The sequence below is a fragment of the Nipponia nippon genome, unplaced genomic scaffold (genome assembly GCF_047370975.1).
Source record: "Nipponia nippon isolate SJK-2023a ecotype South Korea unplaced genomic scaffold, ASM4737097v1 scaffold_3, whole genome shotgun sequence".
NCBI lineage: Eukaryota > Metazoa > Chordata > Aves > Pelecaniformes > Threskiornithidae > Nipponia > Nipponia nippon.
Genome location: NW_028262347.1, coordinates 119911200 through 119925228, shown reverse-complemented (window position 1 = coordinate 119925228; position 14029 = coordinate 119911200). Strand labels below are relative to the sequence as shown.

Sequence of the window (14029 nt, the reverse complement as noted above, 5' to 3'; positions counted from 1 at the left end):
AAGAACAAATTTACAGTTCTCTGGACACTTTGCAAATCTATTGGTGAAGCTTAGGCTGAAGTAGCTACAGTCTTAATTAAATAGATATGTATATATATGTATATACATACACATTGTTTGGAATGTGCATTACTGTCACATATCTTCCTTATAAATCATATTTTATGATTTGCAACTTCCTTGCTTGCCAAAAGGCTGTTTGAAAAATGTTTATATGTCATTACAAAACAAATCACAGGCTGTCACCCCCTCAAGGCTTCAGCTGAAAGGAGCAAGCACTTTTAAGATGGTTCTTTGTAAAACAAATTCATCTGTAACAGTTAAATGTAACAACTTTGATTGCTTGGAGGTTAGACAAAATACTTTCTTTTTTAATCTCCCTATTACATGAGCCACTTAAACAGTTTCAGAAACAGAAGAACATGCTACTGAAGATTTTTCTTTGTATGGTAAGTACTATAGTGGCAGATGCTGAAGCTAGAACTGGAGAGGCTCTGAAGCTTAAAAAGCAGAATCTCTACAATGTAAGCACAAGAGATACGCCCTTTAGGTAGAATTGTAAGAGTCATTTCTCCTCTACGTAGTGGGTACAAAGGTGTATATATTGCTCAACTCCTTTGTACAAGAATAAAAACTGAGAGGCAGCAGTTGGTTTAAACCTTGTGGTGGGTTTGGGTTTTTTGTGTGTGTGTTTCTGTAATTCAGATGAACGTACAAACCTCACATAAATACAAGACAGGATAAAGGCCTGGATATCGTAATATAAGCAGTAAATGTGCTATTGCCAGTTTTTTCCACAAGAGGAAGATGCAATTATTGCAATGTTTACTACAGAAGATGCCAAGAATGAAATAAAAATGTTCACTTGTGTTTAAAAGAGCAACTTTTCTTATTTGATTTTAACATTTTTTTTCACTCTACTTGTACTTCATTCATAGACTTTCAATCCATCCTTAGTTCTATGTACAAGATGCTAAACACTGTAAAGCGAGGATTTGTGGATCTTCAGGTGTTTAGCACACTCGGTATGAGAGTGCTTCTAAAAATAAATTGTTTACTTCAGTTCTGCATCTGAATACTTCGAGCCATTGCTTGCTTGGTTTTTCCTCACAACTCCTACTGCCTGTCTGAAAACGGATGAAAAATAAGTTATTTCACATTTTCATCATGCATAATTTGAACAGAATACTTCTGTTTAAAGGTGATATTTTATTACTTTTGAGAATTAAGTTGTCAGTCAGGTACCTGTCTGCTTCCTTTGTGGGGACATCAGATAACAAAAAAGCACAACTACTGTATTTCTTTGATACAAAAATGTATGCATAAGAGCCTATATTTCTTGATTAGAAAAATTGCTAAGTTTCTTAATTTTATTTCAGCTTTACTTTTGGAAGCTCAGTCAACGCCGTTTCAAATAACTCCTTCAACCATGGCAAATATTGTGAAAGGCCTGTATACACTACGACCAGGTAAAAAAGAAAAATGTTTCTAGGAGTCTCTCATGCTGTGGTTGTGATATGTTTTCCTAAATATGTACGCGGTCACTATCTAGCTAATGCACATGTAACAAACAAATGTGTGTTGTGTTCTGTCCATCGCAATGCTTAGTTTTACTATGCAAAGGCCCTGGTTCTTCTTGTTGCCCATCTCTGTGACCTGTGCAAGGTACCGTGTGAATACCAAATTCATTTTAAAAAAACAACCCAACCCTCTATTCTGGAGGCGAAGAGAAGACCTATTTCTTTCGCTCAGTAGAAATAAAGGAAGGAGGCTGTTTAACGAGTCAGTCATGGCAGAAGTTTAGAAGTCTTGAAATGGTGACAGTTATATTGTGAGTTGTACTTCAAACGGCGAGATCTTTGACGTGAGATGAATGACTGTTTCTTCTATGAAGTCATTGGTTGGTATTATTTCACGGAAGAGCTTAATTTAACTCATGAGTATATCATGACATCTTGTGCAACAACAATTATATTGAAAGGAAAATAGTATTGCAGATTTTAATCAGTTTTGTACCAAAATCTTTGATTCTGTAAGTTTTGGAGAACTGAGTAGAGCTCTAGCCTGTGTTTTAAAAGACTTTAGAAACAGGAGGTATTCAAAATAGCCATAAATAAGTGGTACCTGCTTCCCTTCCTTTTACAATACTGATACTTTCTTCTTACCTTGGTGTGAGTGAGAGAAGGGTTGTGTCTGAGCTTCAGTCTGTTTTTGCTTTGCAATCCCCATTTACAGAAATAGAAACGAGGATGGGAAAGCTTTACAAAAAGCGTTAGTGCAACGTTTAGCATGTGTACAAGCCAGGAATGTGGTGGACTCTCCATTTACAAAATGCATGGATAAAGCACTTTTAGTAAGCAAGGATTATTTTTACAACAGCAAAATTAACATCCTATCATCATTTTTAAGGCAATACTAATTTCATTTTTATAAACTGCTCAGTACCAAAGAAAGGAAGGGTGTATACATAAGTATAAAAGTATAATTCTTTTGAAAGCAGCTCAGTATGGTTTTCTTGTACTGCACTTAATATTGTAGGTGATGGACTTGTGATTTCCCAGTTTTCCATTTCAGATGATCCCTGTCTTGCTGTCTACTTCACAACACAACAGATACTGGCTTGGGTTGGTATCATGGGCTTAATCAGATTTTGAATAGTTGTCTTATGTCTGTAAGATATTCACGTATAAAAATTGTTCCTACAATTTGCTATATCTGCTTCCCACAGCTGGGTAGGAAGACCCAAGTGATTGACTGTAAGCTATTGCTTAAACAGATAGACATTTGCTCTAATTACCTCCTCCTCAAACTTCTCAGCCTCTGAAAAAATGAGGAACTTTAATGTTGTTCCAACCAGAAGAGCACAGGATAGACTTCTTGATGTAAAAGGTTCTTGAGGATGAATTCTGAAACAGTCAGGGCAAGAGTTCCTCTGAGGTAGTGCTGCTCACTTATTCTGTGGGACATGCTCCATTGGATGTATCATGGGGACTGGCCAACACATAACTGGGGAAGTAAAGCAGAAAATGTGGCCAGTGGGAGGTGCTGGGGGATTAGAGCAGCACTGGGAAGTGTCTGTTTAGGCAGTGCAGAGGGCAAAAGGAGAAGCGATGCTGGTGTGGCTGGTGGCCGTGGGCTTTCTCTTCTCTTTCTGTTCTTTTACTTTCTCTTCAAGTTGAAAGTATTTGACAGCTGTTAGACTTCAAATGTTGCCAGAATAGACTGTCTTCTAATTCTAGCTCCAGCACATGGTGGCTACAGTAGAAAATGCTGAAGCCTGGGCAGGTGCTTAGGCTGCTAGTGGGCCCACTTGGATTTAATCTGAAATACTCTTTTCACCTCACCTATAATGATCTGGCAGTGGCATCAAATACCCTACCACAGTATTTCATGCTGTGAATTCCAAGTCAGTTTATTAGCTTGGCTAAATTATTCAGTAGCAGTAGGTTTTTTGTAGGTACCGTGTTCTATGTGCTACCTTTTTACTGTATTTCATAAGATGAAAAGTACTGTTTCATGTTTGTAGAGTTGTTTTTTTGGGTTTCTTGAGGGTTTTGGGGTGGTTGGGTTTTTTGTTTTTTTTTTTTTTTTGTTTATTTGTTTGTTTGGTTTTTTTTATCGAATGCTGCTGTGATCTGGGGGATCTGGGGATCTGGGCCTGTCAGTCTGACCTCGGTGCCAGGGAATATTATGGAGCAGATCACCCTGAGTGCCATCACGCAGCCCGTACAGGACAACCAGGGGATCAGGCCCAGTCAGCATGGGTTTATGAAAGGCAGGTCCTGCTTGACTGACCTGATCTCCTTCTATGACAAGGCGACCTGCTTAGTGGATGAGGGGAAGACTGTGGATGTTGTCTACCTGGACTTCTGTAAAGCCTTTGACACGGTTTCCCACAGTGTTCTTCTGGAGAAACTTGCTGATCATGGCTTGGATGGGCATACTCTTTGCTGGGTAAAAAACCAGCTGGATGGCCAGGCCCAAAGAGTGGTGGTGAATGGAGTTAATCCAGTTGGCGGCCGGTCACAAGTGGTGTTCCCCAGGGCTCAGTACTGGGGCCAGTTCTGTTTAGTATCTTTATCAGTGATCTGGATGAGGGGATCGAGTGCACCCTCAGTAAGTTTGCAGACGACACCAAGTTGGGTGGGAGCGTTGATCTGCTGGAGGGTAGGAAGGCTCTGCAGAGGGACCTGGACAGGCTGGATCGATGGGCTGGGGCCAACTGTGTGACGTTCAACAAGGCTGAGTGCTGGGTCCTGCACTTGGGTCACAACAACCCCATGCAACGCTACAGGCTTGGGGAAGAGTGGCTGGAGAGCTGCCTGGGGGAAAAGGACCTGGGGGTGTTGGTTGACAGCTGCCTGAACATGAGCAAGCAGTGTGCCCAGGTGGCCAAGAAGGCCAATAGCATCCTGGCTTGTACCAGAGATAGTGTGGCCAGCAGGACTAGGGCAGTGATTGTCCCCCTGTACTCGGCACTGATGAGGCCGCACCTCGAATCCTGTGTTCAGTGTTGGGGCCCTCACTCCAAGAAGGACATTGAGGTGCTGGAGCATGGCCAGAGAAGGGCAACGGAGCTGGTGAAGGGTCTGGAGCACAAGGCTGGTGAGGAGGGGCTGAGGGAGCTGGGGGTGCTCAGCCTGGAGAAGAGGAGGCTGAGGGGAGACCTTATTGCTCTCTACAACTGCCTGAAAGGAGGCTGGAGCCAGGTGGGGGTCGGTCTCTTCTCCCAAGTAACAAGCGATAGGACAAGAGGAAACGGCCTCAAGCTGCGCCGGGGGAGGCTTAGCTTGGATATTAGGAAAACATGTCCTCACTGAAAGGGTAGTCAGGCCCTGGCAGAGGCTGCCCAGGGAAGTGGTGGAGTCCCCATCCCTGGAGGTATTTAAAAGCCATGTAGATGTGGTGCTTAGGGCCATGGTTTAGTGGTGGGCGTGGCAGTGGTGGGTTAACGGTTGGACTTGATGATCTTAAGGGTCTTTTCCAACCTAAACGATTCTATGATTCTGTGATGAAGGAGGTTAGTTCATTGTTTTTTGTTTAAACCACCTGTACACAAGTAGTGATTATTTAGTGAGTTTGCTGATTAAAGGCGACTGTCGAAGCTTAGGATCAACCAAGTAAACATATGTGGGAATTGGATAAAAACTCATGATGTGCCTTAGTGAATGTATTTAAAAGCATCCCTTTTTTTCCAAGTAAAGATGAAATTTAAGATAACTGCTATAACCTCTGGAAAGTCTGGCTTCAGAAATACTTGAGGAGTATTTCTTTTTCTCAGAACTTCTTACGCAGTTGCTATAAACCCAGTTTTCATCCTTTGCTCAGTCTTCTGTATTTTGTGTAATCAGCCTTGAAGCAGCTTTAAGGTAAACTGTCTTGCTCCTGTAAGGCAGTGTTTAGTGTAGTGAAATTAAATCACATTTTTATCCTGAAGCTGAAGTAATACAGGTTAAAATTTTACAATGAACATTAAAAAAGTGTTTGTCTAAGCTTTGGAAGATCAATGAGAGAATTGCATTAACTCATTTGAAATGGGGGAGGAAGAAGCAGGGTTGTGTGGTGATATTACTGTGCTTTCTAGAAGTACGGCTCAGGGAACAGAGGTGTAAATTTTGTGAATATGCTTCCTGGGCTGAAGTGTTACAAATGATCTGAGTCTCAAGGTGAGTTTACTGATCATCAGTCCTGTCCTTGAGAGTGTCCAGAGACTCAGCAGGCCCTGTGAGATGCAGCAAGAACTGAATATCAATATGATGACGAGGTTGATGACCAAAAAAATAGTAATTCCTTTATTTACATGTAAGTATTGGATTTTAACAGTCTGGTTATTTGTTCTGCTTTAAGACTTGGTTTCTGTGGATTTTCATCAGATTTTAACAGTCTGGTTATTTGTTCTGTTTTAAGGCTTGGTTTCTGTGGATTTTGGGGATGGTTTTGGGTTGTTGTTTGTTTGTTTGTTTTTGATTCAAGATTCTAAAGTGTATTTAAAATAGAGCAAAGTTACTTTTGTCAAAGAGTAAAATTTTCACAAAAGATCTCCTCCATGTGTTTTGTTGTTGCTTTCCCTCTTCTTACAGAATGGGTACAGATGGCACCAGCTTTATTTTCTAAATTCATCCCAAATATTCTGCCCCCTGCTGTGGAATCTGAGCTTCAGGAATATGCTGCTCAAGACCAGAAGCTTCAGAGAGAGCTTATGCAGAATGGATTTACTAGGTAATAATTATTAGTCTTCAGCAGTAATTGTGCTGGACAGTGCTGAAATGGTAAAAATGGATACACCTAAAAATACTGAAGAAATAATTTAAGAGTTAATAAATAACCTTCATAACTCAGTATCTGAAATACAGCCTTATTTTCCACACGTTTTGAGCACTACTAACCCTGCAGATGGTACCAAAAAGTAGATGATCGGAAGTCTTGAAATATTTTTGTGAACAGACTGCTTACAGTTCATGCATCCCTGTGTTTTGATTGTGCTTCTAATGCGTGATCATGTTCTTGTTCAGCCTTTACTTCGGCCGTTTATTTTCTATAAGCTGACTTTTTTTTCGTGATCCTTCTGAAAATGTCAGTTGATGACTTCTCCTTATTCCACTTTCAGAGCTATTTATAGAGTCAAGGTGTTTGTTTTAAATAGGCATTTCTCTTCGGAGTACTGAATTGGGGGGGGGGGAAAGAAGAAACAGTACGAGACAGCAGGCATGTTCATAACCTACGTTGTTCACTCCGGCCAGTGCCTGTTGCTCTATGCTCTTCTATTTAACTGCCTAGGCAGCGCTTTCGCCACAGGAGTGTACCACTTCTGCAGTAGTCTGACAATCCAAGATCAGACTGGGGAAGCTATCGTGCTCTGTTCCCGAGAGGTTTGTTTCTGCATGAAGAGAGTATATCTTCATCTTTCCTGTTACCTGTGCAACACGGAGAATCTGGTCCTGTAGTTTGAACACCCACTAGATGTGGGTATGTTTAGTGTTAGATGTACTCCTGGATTTCATACTCTTGTGTAGTTTTCCTCAAAGGTAATCTCTCTCTTCAAAGCTTGGTAAATTATTGAGCTTCAAAACTCTGCTACTGACCCAAATGCAAATGGTGTTGTAGACTCACTCCTTATAAGGCTTTCTGTTGAGGAAAATAATTTTTTTGATAGATAAGCGTGAGCTAAGACACTAAAAAGAAAGCTGTAAGAGCTTAGGCTGAGAAAAGCAGTGCATTTGGCCCAAGAAATAGAAGTTTGAAACTGTTTGAAACTGATTAGGCATATAATGCGGACAGTAGAACAAAATAGACTATTTCAGTTGGAAGGGACCTACAACAATCATATAGTCCAGCTGCCTGACAAATTCAGGGCTGACCAAGTTAAAGCATGTTATTAAGGGCATTGTCCAAATGCCTCTTAAACACTGGCAGCCTTGGGGCATCGACCACCTCTCTAGGAAGCCTGTGCCAGTGTTTCACCCCCCTCTCAGTAAAGAAATGCTTCCGAATCTCCAAAAGAAAGTAATGCACGGAACAAAACAAAAAAAGGAGTGTTTTACTTTTGTTTAATTTTCAATCTTAATTCTGTAGGTGGCTTAAAATAGTTCGGCTCACAACTGCATTTAACTGGTTTCACACTTCATAGAGAATTAAAAATGAAGTTGCAAGTAGTAACAGTCCATATCCACAAAAACAATTGGTTTCAAAAACATTTTTCCCTAGGTACCTGAAGATAAGGCAGGCTTGTCAGCTTGGCTGTAGAGTTCTTTGGCTGGTACTGTGAGGAGGACACTGTATAAAAGGCTAGGAAGGGTAGTAGGAAGGATACTGACCATTGCAAAGGCTAGATGCCTCTGTGGTGTTCTCTTCTTAGAGACTTGGGATCCTCAGAATATATTTTAACAACTCCTGTTTTATGCAGAAAAGTAATTCTCTAGCACTGGAACTAATGCAAATCCATAGGAAACTGTTTCTGTCCTGTGTGATGGGTGGGGACAAAGAAGAGATTAGGGCTTGAGGATAGTCATACAGGGGAGAACTAAGTAAAAGTTTGTGTCACATATTCTTTGCAGAGTCTAATTTCCAGGAGTTCCTCTCCTTTTTGGCTTTCTGCAGTATGTGATCTGGGTATTGGACATGTGAAGAGTTTTGGTATGTCTTGTAGATTTAGAAAACTGGCCCACCCTAGCCTATGGTTTATTGCAACTGCTGTTTCTATGTAGCTTGCTTTCAATTTATTACATAAAAATGCAAAATAAAACTTTGCAGTGGAGTAACTGATTGATGGCATTTAGTCTCTGATAAATGTGTTTTACAGAATATATTTTTTTTATGGTTGTACTGCCAGGGAGTCAGTGCAGTCTGATACACACGGAGGTTATATAAAGTGTTAGAGCAGAGTCTGTCATCATTAAAAGGACACAGGTAAAAGAAAACTGAAGTACAGGTGATATAATTTGCTACATGGCATTTTGCAGTGGTATTTGAAGTGCATTTTGCCTTGAAATGTATTTCAAGATGTAATATGCTGCTTCTGATGTTCAGGAACATAGGTTGTGTTTATTTATAACCTTTCGGAATTGTTTTGAGGCTATATTCCTACATATATAAACGTATATGTATATATGTATAAAAGGGTTGTTTTTCTCTTTTACCAAAGAGTGTGCCAAGTTTGTTCTTTTCTGGGTTAGCATGAAGTGTCACCTGTTCTCCTATAATGGCGCCAAAAATGGTGATGTCTTTGCTGCGCTTCCTACAACAATAACCATGAGGAACACAGCACAGTGAGGTGTCTTCATCAGCATTAATGGCATGTCAGGTTCGAGGTGAAATAGCTTATCGACACTATTAAATACTGTTGCTGCAGAAAGTGGGAACACAAGCCAGTTGCTTGGCAGTATGTCTCTTGTGAAAGACCTTAATCAAGGCATACACAGCAGGTCCATCACCTTAAGAGTGGTTTCAGGGAAGAATACTTCGTATTATTAGAAAAAAACCCAATTTCTACCAACTTCCAGCACATGAATGTGAAATTATAACAATCGTGGTGAAAATATATTGGAATCTCTTCCTTATATAACAGTTTCAATAGCATATCTATCATCACAAGATGCTTGTGAAGCAGCAAGATTTTCCAGCTTTAAGAATTTGTGTGCACAAGAATAAAAGGAAAAAATGTTTTCCAAATAGATGGGAATTTGACTTTGGGTTTTCAGGAGCAATGATGTCAACTGGTGTTTATATAACTTTAGTTAGTTATTTAAATCTTTGCTTGAAGAGGGAGTGCTGTCAGCACAGACTTGCTTAGAGTCTGACTGTTGGGTTTTCAGGAGTGTCTTATCTTTTCAGACTGATAGATGCAGAGCTTTTCATATAGTTCTATAAAGTTTTTTTGTGAGGTTTGAATTAAGGAAAACAATTTTATGCATGCCTTAAGACCACACTGCGTTGCAGCAATTTTTCCTCATCTTCATTTTGTAAAAAAATCATCCTATAAAATTGAACCTACCATCTTCAACAAAATGATGAGCTAATTAAATCTATAAAATATAGCTTATGCTTCTGCTTTAGTAAATTGAGAATCCTGCAGTTGTGTGTTATTGCTACTATGTTTTCATTTTGTTTCTAAAGTCTGTAAAAGCTGATGATTGTGCTGAGGTATTTCACTATTGTTTTCCTTTTCTTAAAATGAAAATACCTTTCTTCCCCTTCTTTCCTAGAGGTGACCAGTCACGCAAGAGAGCTGGAGAAGAGTTAACTTACAGTAAGTATGCATCTAACCCTGCCCTCCAGTGTGCCACAGTCCCTGACGGGTTGGGCATACAGGTAGCGGTGGGCTTCTGGGTTCTCAGCGGGGTGGTGAGGTGTCGGAGGCTGCACCTCCACATCGTAGCTAGCTGTCTGCCAGTGTAACCTTTACTATTCTAAGGAATGATACAAACTTTTTGGGTCTAGAGCCTGGCTAACTGTGCTAGAGTCCCACAGCCACCTGTAAGGTAGTAAGATGTCCTAGCTACTGAGGCCAAGCTACTTCCACTTCATTTAAGTACACAGCTGTGGTCTTAAGGAAGAAGAATGTAGTTGTCCCAAGTCTCTGCCTGGTCAGGATACACATAGCAGGCAATGAAATGATGAGACAGTCCACCTCTGATATAAATCACCCGCTGGTGATGCGTGTTTCTGTCTGTTGACAGAAAAGAAGGTTTGGAAGGGTCGTGCTTTTCAACTTGAAAGCCTCAATTACGTGTCTAATACAACATGGGATCCACCTGTGTTGAGATACTAAAGGCAGTATTTGGGAAGTTCTCTTCCATTTGTAGATGAAGTCTCTTGCTGCATGTTTAACTATGAGGTTCTTGACTTTGTAACTCCCTCAATTTTCCCCAGTATAGATGAGGGGGTGGTGGGGAAGAAGCACAGGGAGGATATTTCCATTCTCAGTTGGTTGCTGTACTCCAGACATCCCTAATTTGGGTGCAGTCAGTCAAAGGTCTCATCGTCTGTGCTGACTAAATATTTGGCCAGGAGAGAATCTAGTCCCATACATTCCAGGTTAGGATTTAAATACAGTGTCCTGATTGCTGGTCATTAAATAGCATTGGGGATTGGGAAATAGTATCCGTTCTGGTGCCATTGTTAATTTCAGGTCATCTTATTGTATTCTTTCGCAGGCAACGCTGGTTTTCAGGTTGTTGGGGAAAGGGGGGCAAAGGACATAGGGTGAAAGTTTAATATGAGAGAATTTGTTGAACTTTTTATATAATTTCAGATGGCTCGTCAGCTTGTGCAAGCTCCAGGGGGTACAGATAGTGAATATACTGGATCAGCTTCTATTCCTAGCCAGAACAGACACTGGAGGAGCACAGGTGGTGTCCGGAGCTTCCTTTAGCAACTGCTGATACGCGAGCTCTGACACGAACTATGCCTCAAAGAAGAGTTTTGGACTTTCTTCTTTATATAATAAAATGTCAGTTGCTGCTACAATTGGGATGACTTTGAAAGACACGATTCCTTGGTCTGGCCTCTCAACAAGTTCATGTTCTGCGATTTTTGTGAGGAATGCACCTTGAAAAACAATCCTTTCAAAGTGGAAATGGGCAGCCGAAATCAGCAGCTTCCAAAAGCGTTAGAATGGAAGAACCTTTTTTGCACTCTTTTCTTAATATTAAGGACGTTCTTAAAACTAGTTAACACGTCAGTGTATTAGTTTTTAAACTTCAAGGTATTTTCTGGAGCTTTTACTGAAATAATAAGAATAAAGTTTCGTTATTTTGCAGTATTTGTTCATTAGTTTAAAAATTGTCACCTTTTAAGAGTTGGTCCCATATAAATGTATCTTCTGTCAGGGAGTTTTAAATTCCAGATTTTTCTTTTGTCTCTTTTTTTTTTTTTGTTACTTGGTATTTTGAAATCTGTTTTCCTATGTGTGTGTACTCTGTGCCTTCAGCTTGTGCACTTTGCAACTTTATAGACCATATTTTGTTACTGCAAAATGTGTTCTTGAGGAAAAACTTGATGTGAACAAACATGCTGCAAAGTTGCACTTTTCTCTTGCATTAATGGGAGGTGAATTTAAGAAGGAAGAAAAGTTGAACCTATCACCATCACTAATAGAGACTTGGAAGTTTGTCCCCTTTTATTTTTCATATGTATTAGTGTTTAATGCTGGGACCAACTCTTGTAGAACCTCTCTCATTAACTTTTCATTGGCTTCCATAATTGCAATAGATTGAGATGTGAATTCCAGACTGAATGAAATATTAAGATGTGTTTTATGCTGTGCTATGTAGAAACATTGTGGGCAAAACTCTCCAGCCTAGTAGGTCTGCAAAGTGCATCTCCGTCAGCGCAAACCAGATTTGCACCTAACTGAGCAGCGAATGATGGTACCTGTCCAAGCTCCTGTGCCATTTCTCCTGTTTCGGGGATGTGATGGGGGCATGATAGTGGATGTTGTCAGAATCAGGGAGTTGAGGAGTGGTGTAATGCATGCATGTGTACACATCAGCCTCCTGTTTCCAGTATGTGTAAACTCAGCTGGAGATCCAGCTGTGCCCAGTTCCAGGAGATCTGGACCTATGGTCTGAATCCTAATGATTGACGTGGGTTTTAATCAGTAGTATGGGTAATGCAATTCTTTCGTGAGGGGAGAAACATACTTGAAAAAGCAGTTTGACTACAGGTTTTTTTATTATTACTATGGATTTGTTTTTTATCACCTTTAGTTATGAAGAGAAATGAGTTGGTAATATAAAACCTTTCTGAAGTGAAACAAAAGTTTGTTCAGTTTTGTCTTGCGCAACTCTTATGCCTGTTTAAAAAAAACAACACACAAAAAAGCAAACACAACCCCCATTATGCTTGCACGAGTTCATTACAAAATGCAGGAAAAAGATAAAAAATAGATGCGGCAGGGACAAAGTTTCTTTTTCTTTTTGTTTTATAGCCAGACTTCATGTAAATGAATTTGATTCTATCAGTTTCACATCAGCCACTTTGGCAATGCTGTTCGTGTGGAGGGTGGGGGGAGGAAGAATGAGGAGGGCACTGCTGTGATTGACAGATTCAAATCTGATTTACCTATATATTTCTTTGCATATTCGCAAAGCCTATTTAATTTTGAGGAAGTTTTTCTTTAAAAATAAATGCTTCAGTGTTTTGTTTTCTATGTAGAACAATGCCAGCAGTCTAATCTCATCTCCAATAGTGGAAAACCAAACCACGAAGTAGGGATTTTCAAGTGTTGATAGTGTTTGCTTTGACTTTGCTACCAGCTACTTAAGTTGAAGCAGAATTAGACAAAACCAGGAATTTTGAAAATTTTGCTGAAGTACGCAATGGAGAAGTTAACCAAGGCTAATAGGGAACAAAAATGATTTGCCAGCTTCCAGATTTTTATTCGTTTTGGCTTTAAACAAAAATAAAACCTCTGATAGTGTCCTTAGCTTTAAAGATCACTGTTTGCTGAAATGACAATATTCTTGAGTTAAGAATAGATGCATTAACCTAATTTGGTTAAAATTTGTTTACAACTTCGTTACCATTCTAGTTCACATAATGCAGTAATCAAGCTCTGTCATCTTGTCAAGTGATCACAATGTTTTTCTGTTTTTAAAGTGGTTTTACTGGTTCAAGTTTGTAAATAACATGTAGTCCTTTTGCCTCATGTTTGAGGCAAGGGTTCAGCGTTCATTTTACGTTGCATTATGTTTGGGACACAAACTTCTAAAACAATAATTCCATCAAAAGATAAAGCATTCCTGTCAGTGTGGTTCACTTTGTATCCACTGGGTAGTGCTTGGATGCTCCTCAGTCCTGTGTAGCATTCTCACTTGGCCACCATAGCTGAGAAATCTGTTTGTTAAGCACTGTATTATGTTGTAAATTTGGCATTAAAATTCCTGTATGTTTTGGCATTATTAACATAATGCTGAAATATTGTTTATCTGTCAAAGGCGTTATCATTGTGACTGAGCATGAAACAGAATACAGCATACTATACTAAATTATTTTGTTTCTCTGTAAACTTGCATTTTACTTACAGTAAAACTAACTCAGCCAACTTGAGCATTGGTACTGTAAAGCCACAATTACCAACAGCATGATCCTAACTGCAGTATTTAATTTAACCAAATAACTTGTGGTAAATCCGTTGCATCTGTAGCTTACTCTGTTAAGATTAAGCAGTAAAGTTGGTTATACAATGGGTGTCCTCTTTATGTTGCACTGGTTCTATAGCCAAACTTGCTACATTAAAATATTTTTAGATTAATTTCATTTCTTGATTTGGGAAGTTGAAATATTTATATTCGTTCTGCTGACTACTGTAATAGGCAGTTGTCAATATATGGTCAAGATGGTCTTTGATACAAATGATGAAGGGGGGGGTCTAACTAGCTAAGTGCCCAACTCTTCTACAGTTGGATCTCCTTGATGCCTTTCTGCAGTTGTTGAGGAAGTAGTTGTGGATGAATACTGTGAAGCACAAGTTTTTGACTCCTGTCGTTTGATAGAAATATGATCAGCCAGATTCATCCCTTTTCATTTT

The 14029-nt window shown here is 39.7% G+C and overlaps 1 protein-coding gene across 6 annotated transcripts in view; it reads left to right on the top strand.

Moving 5' to 3' along the window:
• CACUL1 (CDK2 associated cullin domain 1) overlaps window positions 1-13689 on the top strand; it is a 52644-nt gene extending 38955 nt beyond the window's left edge. For 2 of the 6 annotated variants that reach the window (XM_087764960.1, XM_087764957.1), the window contains 5 exons: window positions 1380-1469; window positions 2575-2624; window positions 6081-6219; window positions 9702-9745; window positions 10751-13689. In XM_087764960.1, coding sequence (XP_087621086.1) covers window positions 1380-1469; window positions 2575-2624; window positions 6081-6219; window positions 9702-9739 — 317 coding nt within the window. In that variant the 3' untranslated portion in view covers window positions 9740-9745; window positions 10751-13689. Of the gene's footprint in view, window positions 1-1379; window positions 1470-2574; window positions 2625-5584; window positions 5803-6080; window positions 6220-9701; window positions 9746-10750 lie in introns of those variants that run through there. The other 4 variants (XM_087764961.1, XM_087764959.1, XM_009476107.2 and 1 more) reach the window with 3 other exon arrangements.
• The last annotated feature ends 340 nt before the right edge of the window (window positions 13690-14029 follow it).